At 42.1% G+C, this 16,356-nt stretch overlaps 1 protein-coding gene across 1 annotated transcript in view; it reads right to left on the bottom strand.

Annotated features, from left to right (window-relative positions):
* Positions 1-16,356, bottom strand: part of LOC141166311 (long-chain fatty acid transport protein 2-like) — a 47,032-nt gene that overhangs the window by 25,598 nt on the left and 5,078 nt on the right. Inside the window, exons 2-3 of the mRNA XM_073652876.1 lie at positions 7,705-7,914; positions 1,913-2,071 (exon numbers count right to left, since the gene is read on the bottom strand). Coding sequence (XP_073508977.1) covers positions 1,913-2,071; positions 7,705-7,914 — 369 coding nt within the window. The remainder of the gene's footprint in view (positions 1-1,912; positions 2,072-7,704; positions 7,915-16,356) is intronic.

Below are 16,356 nucleotides of genomic sequence, written 5' to 3'. Positions count from 1 at the left end.
AGTGTTAGTGTACAATGTCCTTTATAAGGGTCCTAAGATCACGGAACATTAAAACTTCATTCGGATGTCCGTGATTAACATACATGTTTTATCAGTGTTTTTCACAGATAAAACATATACCCATTATAGTGGAGTTGTTCACATGTTCATGTTCACTTCTATTTTTTATCTGACTCGTGGATCATAATTACCTATATAAGTCTATGGGACTGTGAAAATCACAAATAGCACATGGCGTGCTGGGCATGATTTATGTTGTTGAGTAGCAGAAGATTTCCAGTTTTTTTTTTTTTTTTTTTGATCAGTGGAAAATCACCGATGAAACACTAATGGTAAAAACTGACAGTAACCAAACACTGATGGAAATCAGATCCAAAACACCAATGAACAACGGTCCATGTTTAATGTACAAGAAAAATCACAAACATCTGTATGAGGCTCCATAGGGTTGTCCATTCCAAAAATATTTTTATTATTATTATTAGAGCACCATAGATTCCATGGTGCTGTACATGAGAAGGGGTTAGATACAAGATACAGATATAAAATGAGGTGAACAAACTAACAATGACAGACTAGTACAGAGGGGAGAGGGAGAATTTGCAGGCACTCTGTGTGCCAAATCATGACAGTGTGTACTGTGCACTGTTACAAGTCCCCTTTATGCCCCATGCGAGTGCGCAGTCATGTGACTGCATGTATGTGATTTGCATACCTCCGATCACGTGCCGACAAATATCATCTGAGAAGAGCAGTTGTCTAAGTGACCCCAAGTATGTGAATAGCATGCATGCAGTCATATGACTACCCACCCGCAAGGGGCTTACAGCAGAATTGTGACAGCGTGCACATCACACACTGTCAAGATTCAGAAGTAAGTAGTCACATAGAGTGACTGCACGCTTTTTTAATTCAGCCTAGACAATTCTTTTAAAGGGAACCTGCAACATGAAAATGCAGTCCAATCTGCAGGCACCACATTATAGAGCAGGGGAAGCTCCGCAGATTAATTATATCGTTTTGTGAGAAGATTCAGCATAACCTGTGTTTTCATCATTTACTGTAATTCTCTGCCCTTTATAGGATTTTGGGTCCAGTTTGCGGTCCTATCAGTGATTGACAGCTTTCTATGTATAAGACTGCATACAGAGATAGCTGTCAGTCACTGGTAAGACTGCACACTGGACCCAAAAGCCTATAAAGAGCAGAGGTTTAAATTATGAAAACACTGGTTATACTTTCCCCACAAATCTTATTAAATTTATGATGAGCAGCAGCGTTCACTACGCCACAAATCCTACTCCATTAGGAGCTGGAGTAGGGTTTGTGGCAAGGTACACACAGAAGTGTATGCCACTCGTCCGATGCTCCTGATTCATGAATTTCACTTGAATCAGGACCGTCTGACTTTAACTGTTCACTCCGGTCTTGATGAATTGGGCCCTAATCTAAAATGAATAACAGCTGATCAGTGAAGGGGTCAGGTGTTAGACTGCCACTAGTGATGAGCGAGTATGTTCGGTTAACCCTTTCGGCGAGTATACTCGGGCGAGTACCAAGCATCTTCAGCGTACTCTGTGATATGTTTGAATCACTCCCGTGTGCATGATTTGTGACTATTTGACAGCTTTAATACATGTGAGGAATGCGAAAGAAACAAGCATTCCTCACGTATTAAAGCTGTCAAACAGTCGCAAATCATGCACACAGGAGTGATTCAAACATATCACTGTGTACGCTGAAGATACTTGGTACTCGCCAAAAGGGTTAACCGAATATACTCGCTCATCACAAATTGCCACCCATCTGATATTAATGACCTATCCTGATGATAGGTCATCAATATTATATATCCGGACAACCCCTTATGAGATTAATATATGGATCTGGATAGACAGATTTATAAAGTTACCTTGCTGGATGCATCCACGAACACCAATCATAAGGCCAGCACTGTGGTATAAAGGCAGTGGAATGTATAGAACATCATTACCCGAAACTCCAGCCAGTGTACTTATCGAAGAACTTATCAGAAGACGGCCTTGATTTATCACAGCAGCCTTGGGAAGACCTATCAACACAAGTGTGCATTTTTATATTATTTAAATGTATGCAGCAGAAATATATCATATTTAATGATTCATTTTTTTTTTATCATTCTGGATTACATTTTGTCTGTTTACAGAAATAAAATATTTGTTTATAGGAAAGAAGTAATAAAAATGTAGCTTAAAATGTATGCAATATTCAAATTTTTACTATGTAACTTTATGTTCAGTTTTATATAGTCTACACTTAGCTATTTTAGCTCACAGTAGAAAAATGTCAAATCTCATCTCTTGAAAATATTTTTTGGGGGGGAGCTTTGAAAAATTAAATAAAATAAAATATATTAATAATCAATAATAATACACAAATGATGAAGGTTTTTTTTAAATAAAGTTACATTACACCAGGGGGAAATAAGTAAATTCACGTTCCATTTCAACTCCTTACAGCAGGTATATGCTCACTAAGCTCAATGATTCGTACCCTGTACATTGACAAAGCGGCTGAGCTCAGTGATTGGTTATGGTGCTGTCAGTATGACGTCACCACTGCAGCCAAACAACATAAACTGGAGCAGCGGTGAAGACACAGTGCTGGACCGGGGGATGGCACGTAAAGCTCAATTTGTTTTTTCAAAGTTAACTAAGCATATGGGCAAAAAAATGTTGAAAGGAGGAACCCATTTTAAGGAATTTATCTCATAAGTATACCATAGGCTAGAATCACATAACATTTGATAATTATATTTAGTGGGAAAAGGCCACTAAATCTATTCTTCAAGCTAATGGAATGTATGTGTATACATGTTTCCTATGTCTGAATAGAATACTTTTTACTATTAACAAAAAGTCAAATTTAAAAGCACAGTCGACTCGACTACACATTTAATACAATTGAGGCAACTGCATTCTGAAGTATATTGGCCAAATGTAAGTCAAATGGCACTTTTTGGCACATATTTGCTTAATCAAATTATTTATAATTTTGTATCTGCCATGTAAGCTAAGTATTTATCATAAGGCTGTTTGTGAACCTAGGCAAAGGGTACAGTGGTGGCCAAAAGTATTGGCACCCCTGCAATTCTGTCAGATAATACTCAGTTTCTTCCTGAAAATGATTGCAATCACAAATTCTTTGGTATTATTCTTTTAATTTGCTTGCAAGGAAAAAACACAATAGAGAATGAAGCAAAAATCAAATCATTGATCATTTCACACAAAACTCCAAAAATGGGCCAGACAAAAGTATTGGCACCCTCAGCCTAATACTTGGTTGCACAACCTTTAGCCAAAATAACTGCGAACAACCGCTTCCGGTAACCATCAATGAGTTTCTTACAATGCTCTGCTGGAATTGTAGACCATTCTTCTTTGGCAAACTGCTCCAGGTCCCTGATATTTGAAGGGTGCCTTCTCCAAACTGCCATTTTGAGATCTCTCCACAGGTGTTCTATGGGATTCAGGTCTGGACTCATTGCTGGCCACCTTAGAAGTCTCCAGTGCTTTCTCTCAAACCATTTTATAGTGCTTTTGGAAGTGTGTTTTGGGTCATTGTCCTGCTGGAAGACCCATGACCTCTGAGGGAGACGCAGCTTTCTCACACTGGGCCCTACATTATGCTGCAAAATTTGTTGGTAGTCTTCAGACTTCATAATGCCATGCACACGGTCAAGCAGTCCAGTGCCAGAGGCAGCAAAGCAACCCCAAAACATCAGGGAACCTCCGCCATGTTTGACTGTAGGGACCGTGTTCTTTTCTTTGAATGCCTCTTTTTTTTCCTGTACACTTTATGTTGATGCTTTTGGCCAAAAAGCTCTACTTTTGTCTCATCTGACCAGAGAACATTCTTCCAAAACGTTTTAGGCTTTCTCAGGTAAGTTTTGGCAAACTCCAGCCTGGCTTTTCTATGTCTCGGGGTAAGAAGTGGGGTCTTCCTGGGTCTCCTACCATACAGTCCCTTTTCATTCAGATGCCGATGGATAGTACAGGTTGACACTGTTGTACCCTCGGACTGCAGGGCAGCTTGAACTTGTTTGGATGTTAGTCGAGGTTCTTTATCCACCATCCGCACAATCTTGCGTTGAAATCTCTCGTCAATTTTTCTTTACCGTCCACATCTAGGGAGGTTAGCCACAGTGCCATGGGCTTTAAACTTCTTGATGACACTGCTCACGGAAGACACAGGAACATTCAGGTCTTTGGAGATGGACTTGTAGCCTTGAGATTGCTCATGCTTCCTCACAATTTGGTTTCTCAAGTCCTCAGACAGTTCTTTGGTCTTCTTTCTTTTCTCCATGCTCAATGTGGTAAACACAAGGACACAGGACAGAGGTTGAGTCAACTTTAATCCATGTTAACTGGCTGCAAGTGTGATTTAGTTATTGCCAACACCTGTTAGGTGCCACAGGTAAGTTACAGGTGCTGTTAATTACACGAATTAGAGAAGCATCACATGATTTTTCAAACAGTGCCAATACTTTTGTCCACCCCCTTTTTTAGGTTTGGTGTGGAATTGTATCCAATTTGGCTTTAGGACAATTCTTTTTGTGCTTTTTCATTGAAGACAAATTAAATGAAGATAATAATACCAAAGAATTTGTGATTGCAATCATTTTCAGGAAGAAACTGAGTATTATCTGACAGAATTGCAGTGGTGCCAATACTTTTGGCCACCACTGTATGTGCACACAATGGCTTTTTCAGGTGGTTTCCCCCTGGAACTCACATGATAAAGCTTTCAACAAACGATAAAAAAAATGAACATATACACAGCAATATCAAAACGACTTGCTGTGCATATGTTCATTCTTTTTTAACTTCTTTTAATCAATTCAGGCTTTGAAAGCCATGAAGCGGCTGAAAGAAGTGACCTGATCATTTTTCAGATGGCTTCTGCATGGAAGCCAACACTAGTTTATATATAAAATAGAAAAACAGCTACATGTGAAGAGACAGTTTTGTTAGATTAGGCTGTATTTCCATTACTTAATAATGATCTTTTTTTGCACTCCTGCACCTTTTAGATATTTTGATTGTTTCATTAGTCATTATCCCTCATGGCTTGGAAAGTATTGCAGTTATATGTGTTTGTAAGAAGAATTCTTACAACTACTGAACTGTAGGTAAGTCTGATTTTACACCAATTCGTATTGCACTTGCATAAGCTAAAAGTAGGAATAATTATATATTTCAGCAAATAAAGTGGCCAAAGTCCAAAAGTACACACAAATACAAAGAATACAAGTTAAACATTAAAAGAAGAAAAAAAACAAATTAGAGCGAAAAGGGAATTACTTATCTCTTAACACGAATACATTAATAACTGGCTGATAAGGAGGAGTACTATAGGTCCTTATGAAAGTTTCAGAACAAAACTTTCAGTTGGGAGATTTACATTGTAGAAATGCCCATAATTCTTTTGAGTTGACTGAGGAATGGTAGTGAGCAGTCTGGATGTTGTAGAATTTGCCCAAAATGCTATTTTTTCTAACACCATTAATATTAAATTGAAATAATATTTCAGAGATTCAATTACAATCTTAATTATATACTTTTCTGTCTGATTAATTATCATGACATGTATATAAGTGTTTGCTGATACTAAACAATACGTTTTATTTGCTGTGCAGCTCTGACAAAGTCTTTCTCATCCATCACACTCTATGTTAAAAAAAAATATAATACAGCTAAGGTCATATCTGCTTCTGCATTTTATTTTCTCCTTTATTTTACATTTTTGTTTCCTTTAATTTAAAAACAGTGACAATTATTAATGGCGCCTGACAAACCCCTTTGACTATAATGGGGTATGTCAGGTTTCCGTCACACTGTCTGCCATTGTCTGTTCATGTCTTTGAACAGAACTTGACAGATAAAAACATTTGCCAACAAAAATCGCTGATTTCAAAGTGGAGTCTATCAGCTTATATATTGTCCCCAGACAAAGCAGTGAATGTGAAACATGTGTCAGGCAATGGTGGCTGTCTGCTTAGGAAGTATCTGTTGTAGTAGCACTTGCTATTTATCAGTTCTTGGTGATTCCTACACTGTCATCATGTATACAATATATTATTGTTGACCGTTGTGTGAAGACCATTACTATCCTTATAAGATTTATCCTGGCATCAAGTTATTTATCTGTATACTAGATGGAGGCCTGATGCTATCGCATTGGGAGGGCGGTTATGTCACGATGGGGGCTGGCTTTGCAGCGTTGAGAATCTCTCCCCCCCATGTGCTCACCCACCTATCCACTCTCTCTTTCCCCCATGTGCTGACTTCTCCCATCTGTGCTCTCTTCTTTGACCTGTCTACCCCATGTGCTATCCCCCTTGTCTGCTGTCTCTCTCCTTCCTGTGCTGTGTTCTCCCCTCATGTGCTGTCCCGTTTGAACAGTCTCCCCCCCGTGCGCTTTCTCTCTCCCCCCGTGCGCTTTCTCTCTCCCCCCTGTGTGCTTTCTCCCCATCTGCTGTCTTCTCCCGTCTGTGGTCTCTTCTTTGATCTGTCTACCCCATGTGTTATCCCCCTTGTCTGCTGTCTCTCTCCTTCCTGTGCTGTGTTCTCCCCTCATGTGCTGTCCCATTTGAGCTGTCTCCCCCCTGTGCGCTTTCTCTCTCCCCCATCTGCTGTCTTCCTCTCTCATGTAATCTCTTCTTTGACCTGTGTACCCCATGAGCTCTCCCCCTTATCTGCTCTCTCTCTCCACCCCTGTGCTGTCTTCTTCCCTCATGTGTTCTCTCGTTTGAGCTGTCTCCCCCTGCAGTAAATCAGTACGCCGCCATCTTTGTGCAGGCAGATAGCGGCGGTCACATTAAAACTGCGCATGCGCTCCTCCTGTACAAAGATGGCGGCGGTTAGTGAATCATTCGGCTGATCCCGGCGGTGGCGTGTACGGCGTGTTCGCAACGGTGTTCCGCTGGTGGTACCGCGCAAGAAGCTGGTACCACCAGCGGTTTCCATATTGAGACACCCATCACTTCGGTGTCCCAATATGGCAGTCGACGAACTTCCACCGCTTGGAATTCTGGGATCCGGACACATCTAGATGGAACAGGATGCAAAGACATTACAAGGTTATAGATAAATCCACGTATATTTTATCCCTTTTATGCAGGTAGCCTAAATTCACACTTTTCTTGAGATATGTTTTCCTTTTGAATTTTACTTGTGTGTTTCTGACTTCTATATATACTCTTAACTTTGGGCCTTCATGTATTTTTAATAATTTCACATTTTTATTATTTTTAACAGTCTTGCACCTTATACCTGTTTTTTTTAAAAAAACAATTTTCATTAATCTTTGTATTAAACAAAGACTTGCATTTTTTGGCCTATTTGTTTGACTGGAGCTTATAATCTCCCCTTTGTAAAGTCAGCATACTCTTAGTAGCCAAAACCGCACAATAAACTTATGCTGTTTTGCCGATCGGCTCGCTGGAAAAATACAGCAGAATACAGTATGGGAATTACATGGCTTCTCGTTTTATGTGACTACACTGTATTCTGCCTATCACCATGACTGTAGTGTAATAAATGTGTCGTACATGTATTTTCTCTTCCTAATGATAACATTTTTTGGATAATCCAGGGATTTGTCATATGCATTTTGTAATTCAAGATTGGAGGAATTTTACTATAGTTTTTAAAGATAATTTACCTGTAGTTCCAGATGTGTAAATGTACAGCGCAGGTGTTTTCACAGTAGAACCGGACCTATAGGATTCAGGAATGGGGGCTTCAGAGGCAGCTTCCACTTTGTCAAGTAAACTTGAAACCCCTTCAGTAGCGGAGTCTCTGCCGAGGTAGAAAACCGTCACCCCATCTTCTATCAGAGCGGGCAGCAAATCTTCTATAGCAGCTTTCAGTTCTTGTAAAAATTAATGAAGAAATGTCATATCAGCCTAATAAATACAGTTACGGCTGAAAGTGTTTGCACCCTTGAAATTTTTCCATAAAATGAAGTATTTCTCCCAGAAAATTATTGCACTTACACATATTTTGTTATACATATATGTATTTCCTTTGTGTATTGGAACAATGCAAAAAAAAAAACAGAGATAAAAAAACAAATTGGGCATAAGTTCACACAAAACCTCAAAAATGGGCCGGACAAAATTGTTGGCACCCTCAACTTAATATTTGGTCGCACACCCTTTGGAATAAATAACTGCAACCAATCACTTCCTATAATCATGAAGCTTCTTACATCTCTCAATTGGAATTTTGAACCAATCTTCTTTTGCAAACTGCTCCAGGTCTCTTATATTTGAAGGGTGCCTTCTCCCAACAGCAATTTTAAGATCTCTCCACAGGTGTTCAATGGGATTTAGATCCAGACTCATTGCTGACCACTTCAGAACTCTCCAGCGCTTTGTTTCTATCCATCCATTTATGGGTGCTTCTTGAAGTATGTGCTTGGGGTTATTGTCCTGCTAGAAGATCCCTGACCTAGGATGCAGACGCAGCTTTCTGAGACTGGACACTACACTGCGACCCAAAATCCTTTGTTAATATTCAGATTTCATGATGCCTTCCACACAGTTAAGGCACCCAGTGCCAGAGGCATTAAAGCAACCCCAAAACATCTTTGAACCTCCACCATATTTATTGTAGGTACTGTGTTCTTTTCTTTGCAGGCCTCATTCCATTTTCGGTAAACAGAATGATGTGCTTTATCAAAAAGCTCTGTCTTGGTCTTATCTGTCCCCAAGACACCTTCCCAAAAGGATTTTGGCTTACTCACGTACATTTTGGCAAACTGCAGTCTAGCTTTTTTATGTCAGCAGTGGGGTCCTCCTGGGTATCCTGCCATAGTGTTTCATTTCATTCTAATGGTGATGGAAAATTCGCACTGACACTGATGCTCCCTGAGCCTGTAGTACAGCTTGAATTTCTGTGGAACTTGACTGGGGCTGCTTGTCCACCATCTGGACTATCTTGCTTTGCAACCTTCCATCAATTTTTCTCTGCCATCCATGTCCAGGAAGATTAGCTACAGTGCCCCTGGGTTGTAAACTTTTTAATTATGTTGTGGATTGTGGACAAAGGAACATCAATATGTCTGGAGATGGACTTGTAACCTTGAGATTGTTGATATTTTTCAACAATTTTGGTTGTTAAGTCCTCAGACAGTTTTCTTCTCCTCTTTCTGTTATCCATGTTTAGTGTGCCACACACAGGTACATAATGCAAAGATCCAGTCAACTTCTCTCCTTTTTATCTGGTTTCAGGTGTGACTTTCATATTGCCCACACCTGTTACTTACCACAGGTGAGTTTGAATGAGCATTCATTCTTGAAACAAAGTTGTTTACTCACATTTTTGGAAAGGTGCTAAAAATTTTGTTCGGCTCATTTTTGGGGTTTAGTGTGAAATTATGTCCAGTTTGCCTTTCTTTCTCTGTTTTTTTTTGTGTTGTTCCAATACACACAAAGGAAATAACCATGTGTATAATAAAACATGTGTAATTTCTATGGTCTTTTAAATGAGCCAGTACCCTACTATAAAGGACAGGGACAAATGTAATGTATTTGCCATTGCTTGGCATAGGGGTTATTCTTCTAGTTGTGCAGAGTATATTGCAATATGTACAGGGTGGGGGAAGAGGATGCGGAGGTGACTGCAGCCTCTGCCCCCTGCTTATGTCTCATTTGAGTATCCAAGCATGCATGAGAGATTCTCAAATGAAGCGCCATCAAACAGGAAGTAGGTAAAATAATAAAGCCGTTAGAGTAGCAAGGTAACAAAAGGGACTTTTTAATTAAGGCTTATTAGAAAGGAGATTAGATTATGACATTAAATAGAAAGACATTTAAGATTAAAATAAGTGTTAGTTTTGGACCACCCCTTTAAGTCCAAGTGGGTATGATCAGATTGTTTTCATTGAGGAGCGTGTGCTTCCTTCCCCTGTATGATGCTGACCAATCATAAGCAGGCACCAAACACTTAAAAGAAAGAAAAACACTTCCAAAAATACCTTGAAGCAGGTTTTTCAGTGTTTTATGTAATCACACAATCACACTTATGTCTGCTATTCTCAAGCATCTTGTGATAGAACCCTCCTGTTAGTTTTTTCTATTTTGCTGGTCACATGACTTTTTGCCTATATAATCCAGCTCCGCCCTCCTGGCCTTGCTGGACTTCAGTGTTACATTTATTCTTAAGCTAGCCAGGTGCCTTGTACCTTACTCTGTAGTTTGCTTGGTCTTTGACCACTAGTACTTCTGTTTGTTTGTTTGTCTTTGCTCTGCTACAATTTCTGCTAGGAGGTGTCCAACTATATCCCAGTCCTTAGTTCTTGTAGGGACCCCTCCCTTATATCTATAGGTCTGCGTTCAGACTAGCCGAGGACTTAGGCGGGTCTGTTCACAAGGAACAGGTCCCCCGCTGCATCGTAGGGAATCAGCTTAGTCAGTTTTCCTTTCTTTCCTTAGTGTTTGTAGCAGTTCATAACAGTAAGTCCAGCCCAAAAATAAAACACTCTAAGGAAAAAAAAAATCCTGATTTCAGCATGGTGTCGGTTCAGGAGTTGGCTCAACCCCTGCAGGGACTGTCATTGGAGGTGGCCGAGCTCCAGCAACACGTGAGTAGCTGTCCTGGAGCGCATTTTGTCGAACCGAAGGTAGGACTTCCAGATTTTTTTTTATGGTAAACGGCAAGATTTTTTTTTCCTTTAAAAACGCTTGTTTATTATATTTTCGTTTAAGACCCAGATCCTCGGGGAATGAATCACAGCGCATTGGGTTTATAATGTCACTTTTGCGCAAAGAACCACAGGGATGGGCCTTTTCTCTACAACCTAATGATCCGTGTTTTAGATCTGTGGAAGATTTTTTTTCTGCTATGGGGTTGTTGTATGATGATCCTGATCGAGTCTCATCTGCTGAAACTGAATTAAGACGTTTGAAGCAGGGATCAGGTGATGTGGAAAATTATTGTACATACTTCAGAAGATGGTCGGCTGAAGTGGAATGGAATGACTCCGCATTAAAATGTTTGTTTCATGATGGTCTAGGTGAAAGGGTTAAGGATCTGCTGATTGCCTTCCCAAAACCTGGAACCTTGCAGGAGGCAATGCAATTAGCCATATGTGTGGACAGGAGACTGCGTGCTAGGAGTAATGAAGAGAAATCTACTGCTATGGCAGCTCCTAGTTTTCAGAGGGTCTGTTCGGAGGGTGGAGAACCGATGGATATTGGGGCGATGTCACCCCACTCTCAGGAAAAAGACCGCAGGTTTGCTAAAGGATTGTGTTTTTATTACGGTAAATCTGACCACTTTATTAAGAACTGTGTGCTTTGTTTGAACAAAGAAAAAAAAAAAAGAGGTAAGTTACGCCCGCATAGCGTGTTTAAACTCAAAAGGAGTATTTCTTTCTGGAAGCACCTCATTCCAAGAGGAGTTGATTGAATTTCGGGTATTTGTGGATTGTGGTTCTACACTCAATGTGATTGATGAGGGTTTTTTGGAAAAATTTAAATTAGAATCCCGACTTTTGTCATCTTCTATTTCTGTGGTTTCTGTTGATGGCTCTCCCTTGAAAGGTATTACTCACAAGGTTTTTGAATTTCCCCTCACCATTAATGGTATCCACCAAGAGAATTTGGATTTGGCGGTATTAAATAATTTGCCTGCTCCAGTGGTTTTGGGGTTACCTTGGTTAAAATTGCACAATCCTGTACTGGACTGGTCTACAAATGAAATTAAGTCTTGGAGTCCTAAGTGTTATGATAGATGTTGTAACGGTCGCATTGCTGCTGTGGAAAGAGGGGAATTACCTGTACCTATTCAGGATTTTTGGAAGTTTTTTTCTGAGGAGGAGTCGCAAGTTTTGCCTCCTCATAGGGACTATGATTGTACTATTGAGTTTGTCCCTGGAGCAACTGTTCCCAAGAGTCGCTTATTTAATCTTACTATCCCTGAGAGAAAGGCCTTGGAGGAATACATACAGACAAGCTTGGCCGCCGGTCACATTAGACCTTCTAAGTCACCTGTGGCTGTTGGATTTTTTTTTGTAAAAAAAAAGGACGGCGGTTTACGTCCATGTCTGGACTTTTGCGAAATTAATAAAATTACAGTACGCAATTCCTACCCACTGCCATTAATTCCTGACTTGTTCAACCAGTTAGTGGGGGCCAAGTGGTTCTCTAAGATTGATCTCCGGGGGGCATACAATTTGTTACGTATGAAGGAAGGTGATGAGTGGAAAACTGCTTTTAACACTCCAGTGGGTCATTTTGAGAATCTGGTTATGCCCTTTGGTCTTACCAACGCACCAGCGTTTTTTCAGAACCTTATTAATGACATCCTAAGACCGTTGATCGGTAAGAATGTGGTGGTGTATTTGGATGACATTTTGATTTTTGCGCCGGATCTGGAGTCTCATTGGCAGAGCGTACGTGAGGTATTGCAGTTGTTATGCGACAATTCACTTTTTGCTAAGCTGGAGAAATGTGAGCTCGCTGTGCAGAGAATTAGTTTTTTGGGCTACATTATCTCCAGCGAGGGCTTTGAGATGGACCCGGTGAAGGTTCAGGCGGTGCAGGAATGGCCTAGGCCTACTGGTTTGAAACCAATACAGAGATTTTTGAGTTTCGCCAATTATTACAGAAAATTCATTAAGAATTTTTCAATTGTTAAGCCGCTGACCGATCTCACCAGGAAAGGTGCGAATACGGTTCAGTGGACTACTGAGGCCATTGAAGCTTTTGTGTATCTCAAGGAGAGGTTCAGTTCTGCCCCCATCCTTATGCAGCCTGATGAGACCAAGCCTTTTTTGGTCGAGGTTGATGCTTCTTCGGTGGGGGTCGGGGCTGTTTTGTCTCAGGAAAACAAGGATGGAGTACATCCCTGTGCTTTTTTTCAAAAAAATTTTCTGAGACCGAACTTAATTACGATGTCGGTAATCGGGAATTGCTGGCGATTAAACTCGCATTTGAACATTGGCGTCATCTCTTGGAAGGTGCTAAATTTCCCATTCAGGTTTTTACTGATCATAAGAATCTGATCTATCTTGATGCTGCCAAGCGCTTGAATGCCCGTCAAGCTAGGTGGGCACTTTTTTTTCGCGGTTTAATTTTTCTGTTACTTACATCCTGGGTACCAAGAATGTAAAAGCTGATGCTTTATCTCACAGTTTTTCTCCCATGGCTGGTACCGAGGAGGAGGAGAGCATTTTACAGGAAGGTGTTGTGATAGCAGCATTGGACTCCGTTTTGGAAGATGGGATTCTGAAAGCCCAGGAGGATGCCCCATCTAACACTCCCCATAGGAGGTTGTTTGTGCCTAGGAACTTTAGGAGAGATTTGTTTGTGGAGTGTCATGAGTCTCGGTTGGCAGGTCATCCAGGAATTTCGGAGACTAAGAGACTTGTAGGTCGCAGTTTTTGGTGGCCTGGGTGGCAGAAGGAAGTCATTAAGTGGGTGCGTCAATGTACTGTGTGTGCTAGATCTAAGTCTTCACATGCTCCTGCTGCGCGGTTGCTTTGCCCTCTGGAGGTTCCTAGTGCTCCTTGGACGCATCTTGCTATGGATTTTATTACTGACCTTCCTGCCTCTGAGGGTTTCACTGTTTTCTGGGTGGTCGTGGACCGTTTTAGCAAGATGTGTCACTTGGTTCCCTTCATCAAACTGCCCTGCGCCTGGACACTCGCTAAGGCTTTTGTTAAAGAAATTGTCAGGCTCCATGGCGTTCCTACCGACATTGTTTCCGATAGGGGACCTCAGTTCGTGGCTCGTTTTTGGCATGCCTTTTGTGACAGGTTGGGAGTCCATTTGTCATTTTCGTCTGGTTATCATCCTGACTCTAATGGACAGACAGAAAGAAAGAACCAGGATGTTGAACAGTTTTTGCGTTGTTTTGTGGCTGACAATCAAGAGGGGTTGTCTGAGTTTCTGCCACTGGCTGAATTTGCTCTTAACAACCATACATCCTCTTCTGCTGGGTGTTCTCCTTTTTTTTGTTGTACTGGAGACATCCGTCGTTTGGGTCATTCTCCAAATTGGTATCGGCTGTGCCGGAGGAGGAGAATTTTTCCGGTGATTTGGAGAGAGTTTGGACTGATGTACGTCGTAACCTTCAAGAGACTAACAAAAAATCCAAGAGGTACTTTGACAGGAAACGTCAAGAGGTTTTGTTTACTGTTGGTGACATGGTTTGGTTGTCCTCTAGGAATCTGCGTTTGAGGATTCCTTCTAAGAAATTGGGCCCGAAGTTTGTAGGTCCGTTTAAGGTGCTTCAGGTAGTTAACCAATCTGCTGTTAGGTTGGAGGTTCCTACCTCCTGGAAGATTAATCCGGTGTTTCATGTTTCCTTATTGAAAAAAGCTGATGTTTCTGATAGGGACGCCACTGTCTCTGTTCCTCCGGTGGAGGAAGACGGTGAATATGAAATTTCTCGCATTCTTAATTCTAGATGGCATAGAGGGAGATTGCAGTATCTCGTCGCTTGGAAAGGTTTTGGTCCTGAGGATAACTCCTGGGTAAGGGCGGATGATGTCTCTGCTCCTAGACTTGTCGGAGCGTTTCACAGGAGGTTTCCTGATAGACCTGGGCCTGGATGATCCGGAGGATCCTCATAGAAGAGGGGGTACTGTTAGAACCCTCCTGTTAGTTTTTTCTATTTTGCGGGTCACATGACTTTTTGCCTATATAATCCAGCTTCGCCCTCCTGGCCTTGCTGGACTTCAGTGTTACATTTACTCTTAAGCTAGCCAGGTGCCTTGTACCTTACTCTGTAGTTTGCTTGGTCTTTGACCACTAGTACTTCTGTTTGTTTGTTTGTCTTTGCTCTGCTACAATTTCTGCTAGGAGGTATCCAACTATATCCCAGTCCTTAGTTCTTGTAGGGACCCCTCCCTTATATCTATAGGTCTGCGTTCAGACTAGCCGAGGACTTAGGCGGGTCTGTTCACAAGGAACAGGTCCCCCGCTGCATCGTAGGGAATCAGCTTAGTCCTATTGTAGGGACAGTTTTCCTTTCTTTCCTTAGTGTTTGTAGCAGTTCATAACATCTTGTAATCGCTCTGCAGTGAGAGCAGAGCAAGCAGTCATTATGTCTCACACATGAGCATTCTGTATTTGGCTACTTCTGGGTGAGATGTAATGAGACCTTGCTCTGCTCTCACTGCAGAGAGATTACAAGTTGAGCACAACAGATATAAGTGTGATTCCAGACAGGTAGTGTGGGGGAAGGTGCAATACTGCAGAGGTGATAGTGCTATGAGAGGAGGAGAGCTGATAGAAGGGTTTGCAATGTGACACAGCTAAACTCAGCTGTGCTGCCCCCCCACATCCCAACTATTGCAGAAGTTTAGACCAGGAGATCAGAGCTGTATCTGTGATGCCCTGCAGCTGTCACAGAACTCCTTGTTGTTGCACAGATGGGATTCTCCCCAGTGGCCTCAATACATGCAGACACCTCCACCTAAGTCCACTATATGGAGCCCTGTCAGGTATATATATACTGGGGGGTGGAGTTGAGGAAGTCAGTCAGTGGGAAGCAGTGTGACACGATGCTGCAGCACCAGACAAGCTGAAGTCTGTGTGACTGAAAGCCAGGCTAGGCCCAAGCTGCGGGCTAGTCTGGCCAGTGAGAGCCTAGAGTGGGCTAGAAGGCAAGAAGGAAGAGAAGAGCCATGAGGGACAGAGGAACCACAGAGGGTTCGTCCCCTGTTGCAAGCCGGGCACTGGGCCCGAGCCTATTGGGATCTCTATGCCCAGTAGGGAATCCGGCATACTGAGGAGGATTTCATATCCCTCAGTCCACCCGTGAATAGCGCACACTCAGAGGACTAGGTACCATGAAGGCCCCAGCGTCCAGGGATCATGGTAACCAGTGGGAAAGCCCTCGCCTCCAAGCAAGACGGGTGAGAGAAACATCAAGGGAGCTAGACCCTGTTCCAGGCAAGTCAGAAGCTCCAGGGAGAGAGACAGGAAGATACAGGAAGGAGACCTTACACCCGCTCACTAGGGAGCAAGACCAGAAGTGCACACCACCTAAAAGTGCCCCGGACCGTACCTGACTACCATCTGCAGTAAAGGTACTGAAACTAGCCCCGGTGTGTGTGTTTGTTCTTCCTCTGACCTGGCTGGGTCCCATCTCCCCTACACCACCATCCATTACACCCCACGCTGCCCTGGAGCTAGCTCTACCTGTGGAGAGCCACACCATCCCTGCTGCCGTAACACCAGCTCCAGAGGACTGCTCCACAGCGGCAGCACCCCTTTAGCCGCAATCCACAGGTGGCATCACGAACACTTTAAATCCCTTATAAATATCCCCCCTTTTACTGACCGCCCTGGGTCACGGA

This window comes from Phyllobates terribilis, unplaced genomic scaffold (genome assembly GCF_046119375.1).
Source record: "Phyllobates terribilis strain yellow unplaced genomic scaffold, ASM4611937v1 Scaffold_11__3_contigs__length_659146591, whole genome shotgun sequence".
NCBI classification, from domain to species: Eukaryota; Metazoa; Chordata; class Amphibia; order Anura; family Dendrobatidae; genus Phyllobates; species Phyllobates terribilis.
This window is presented reverse-complemented; position numbering and strand designations above follow the sequence as displayed.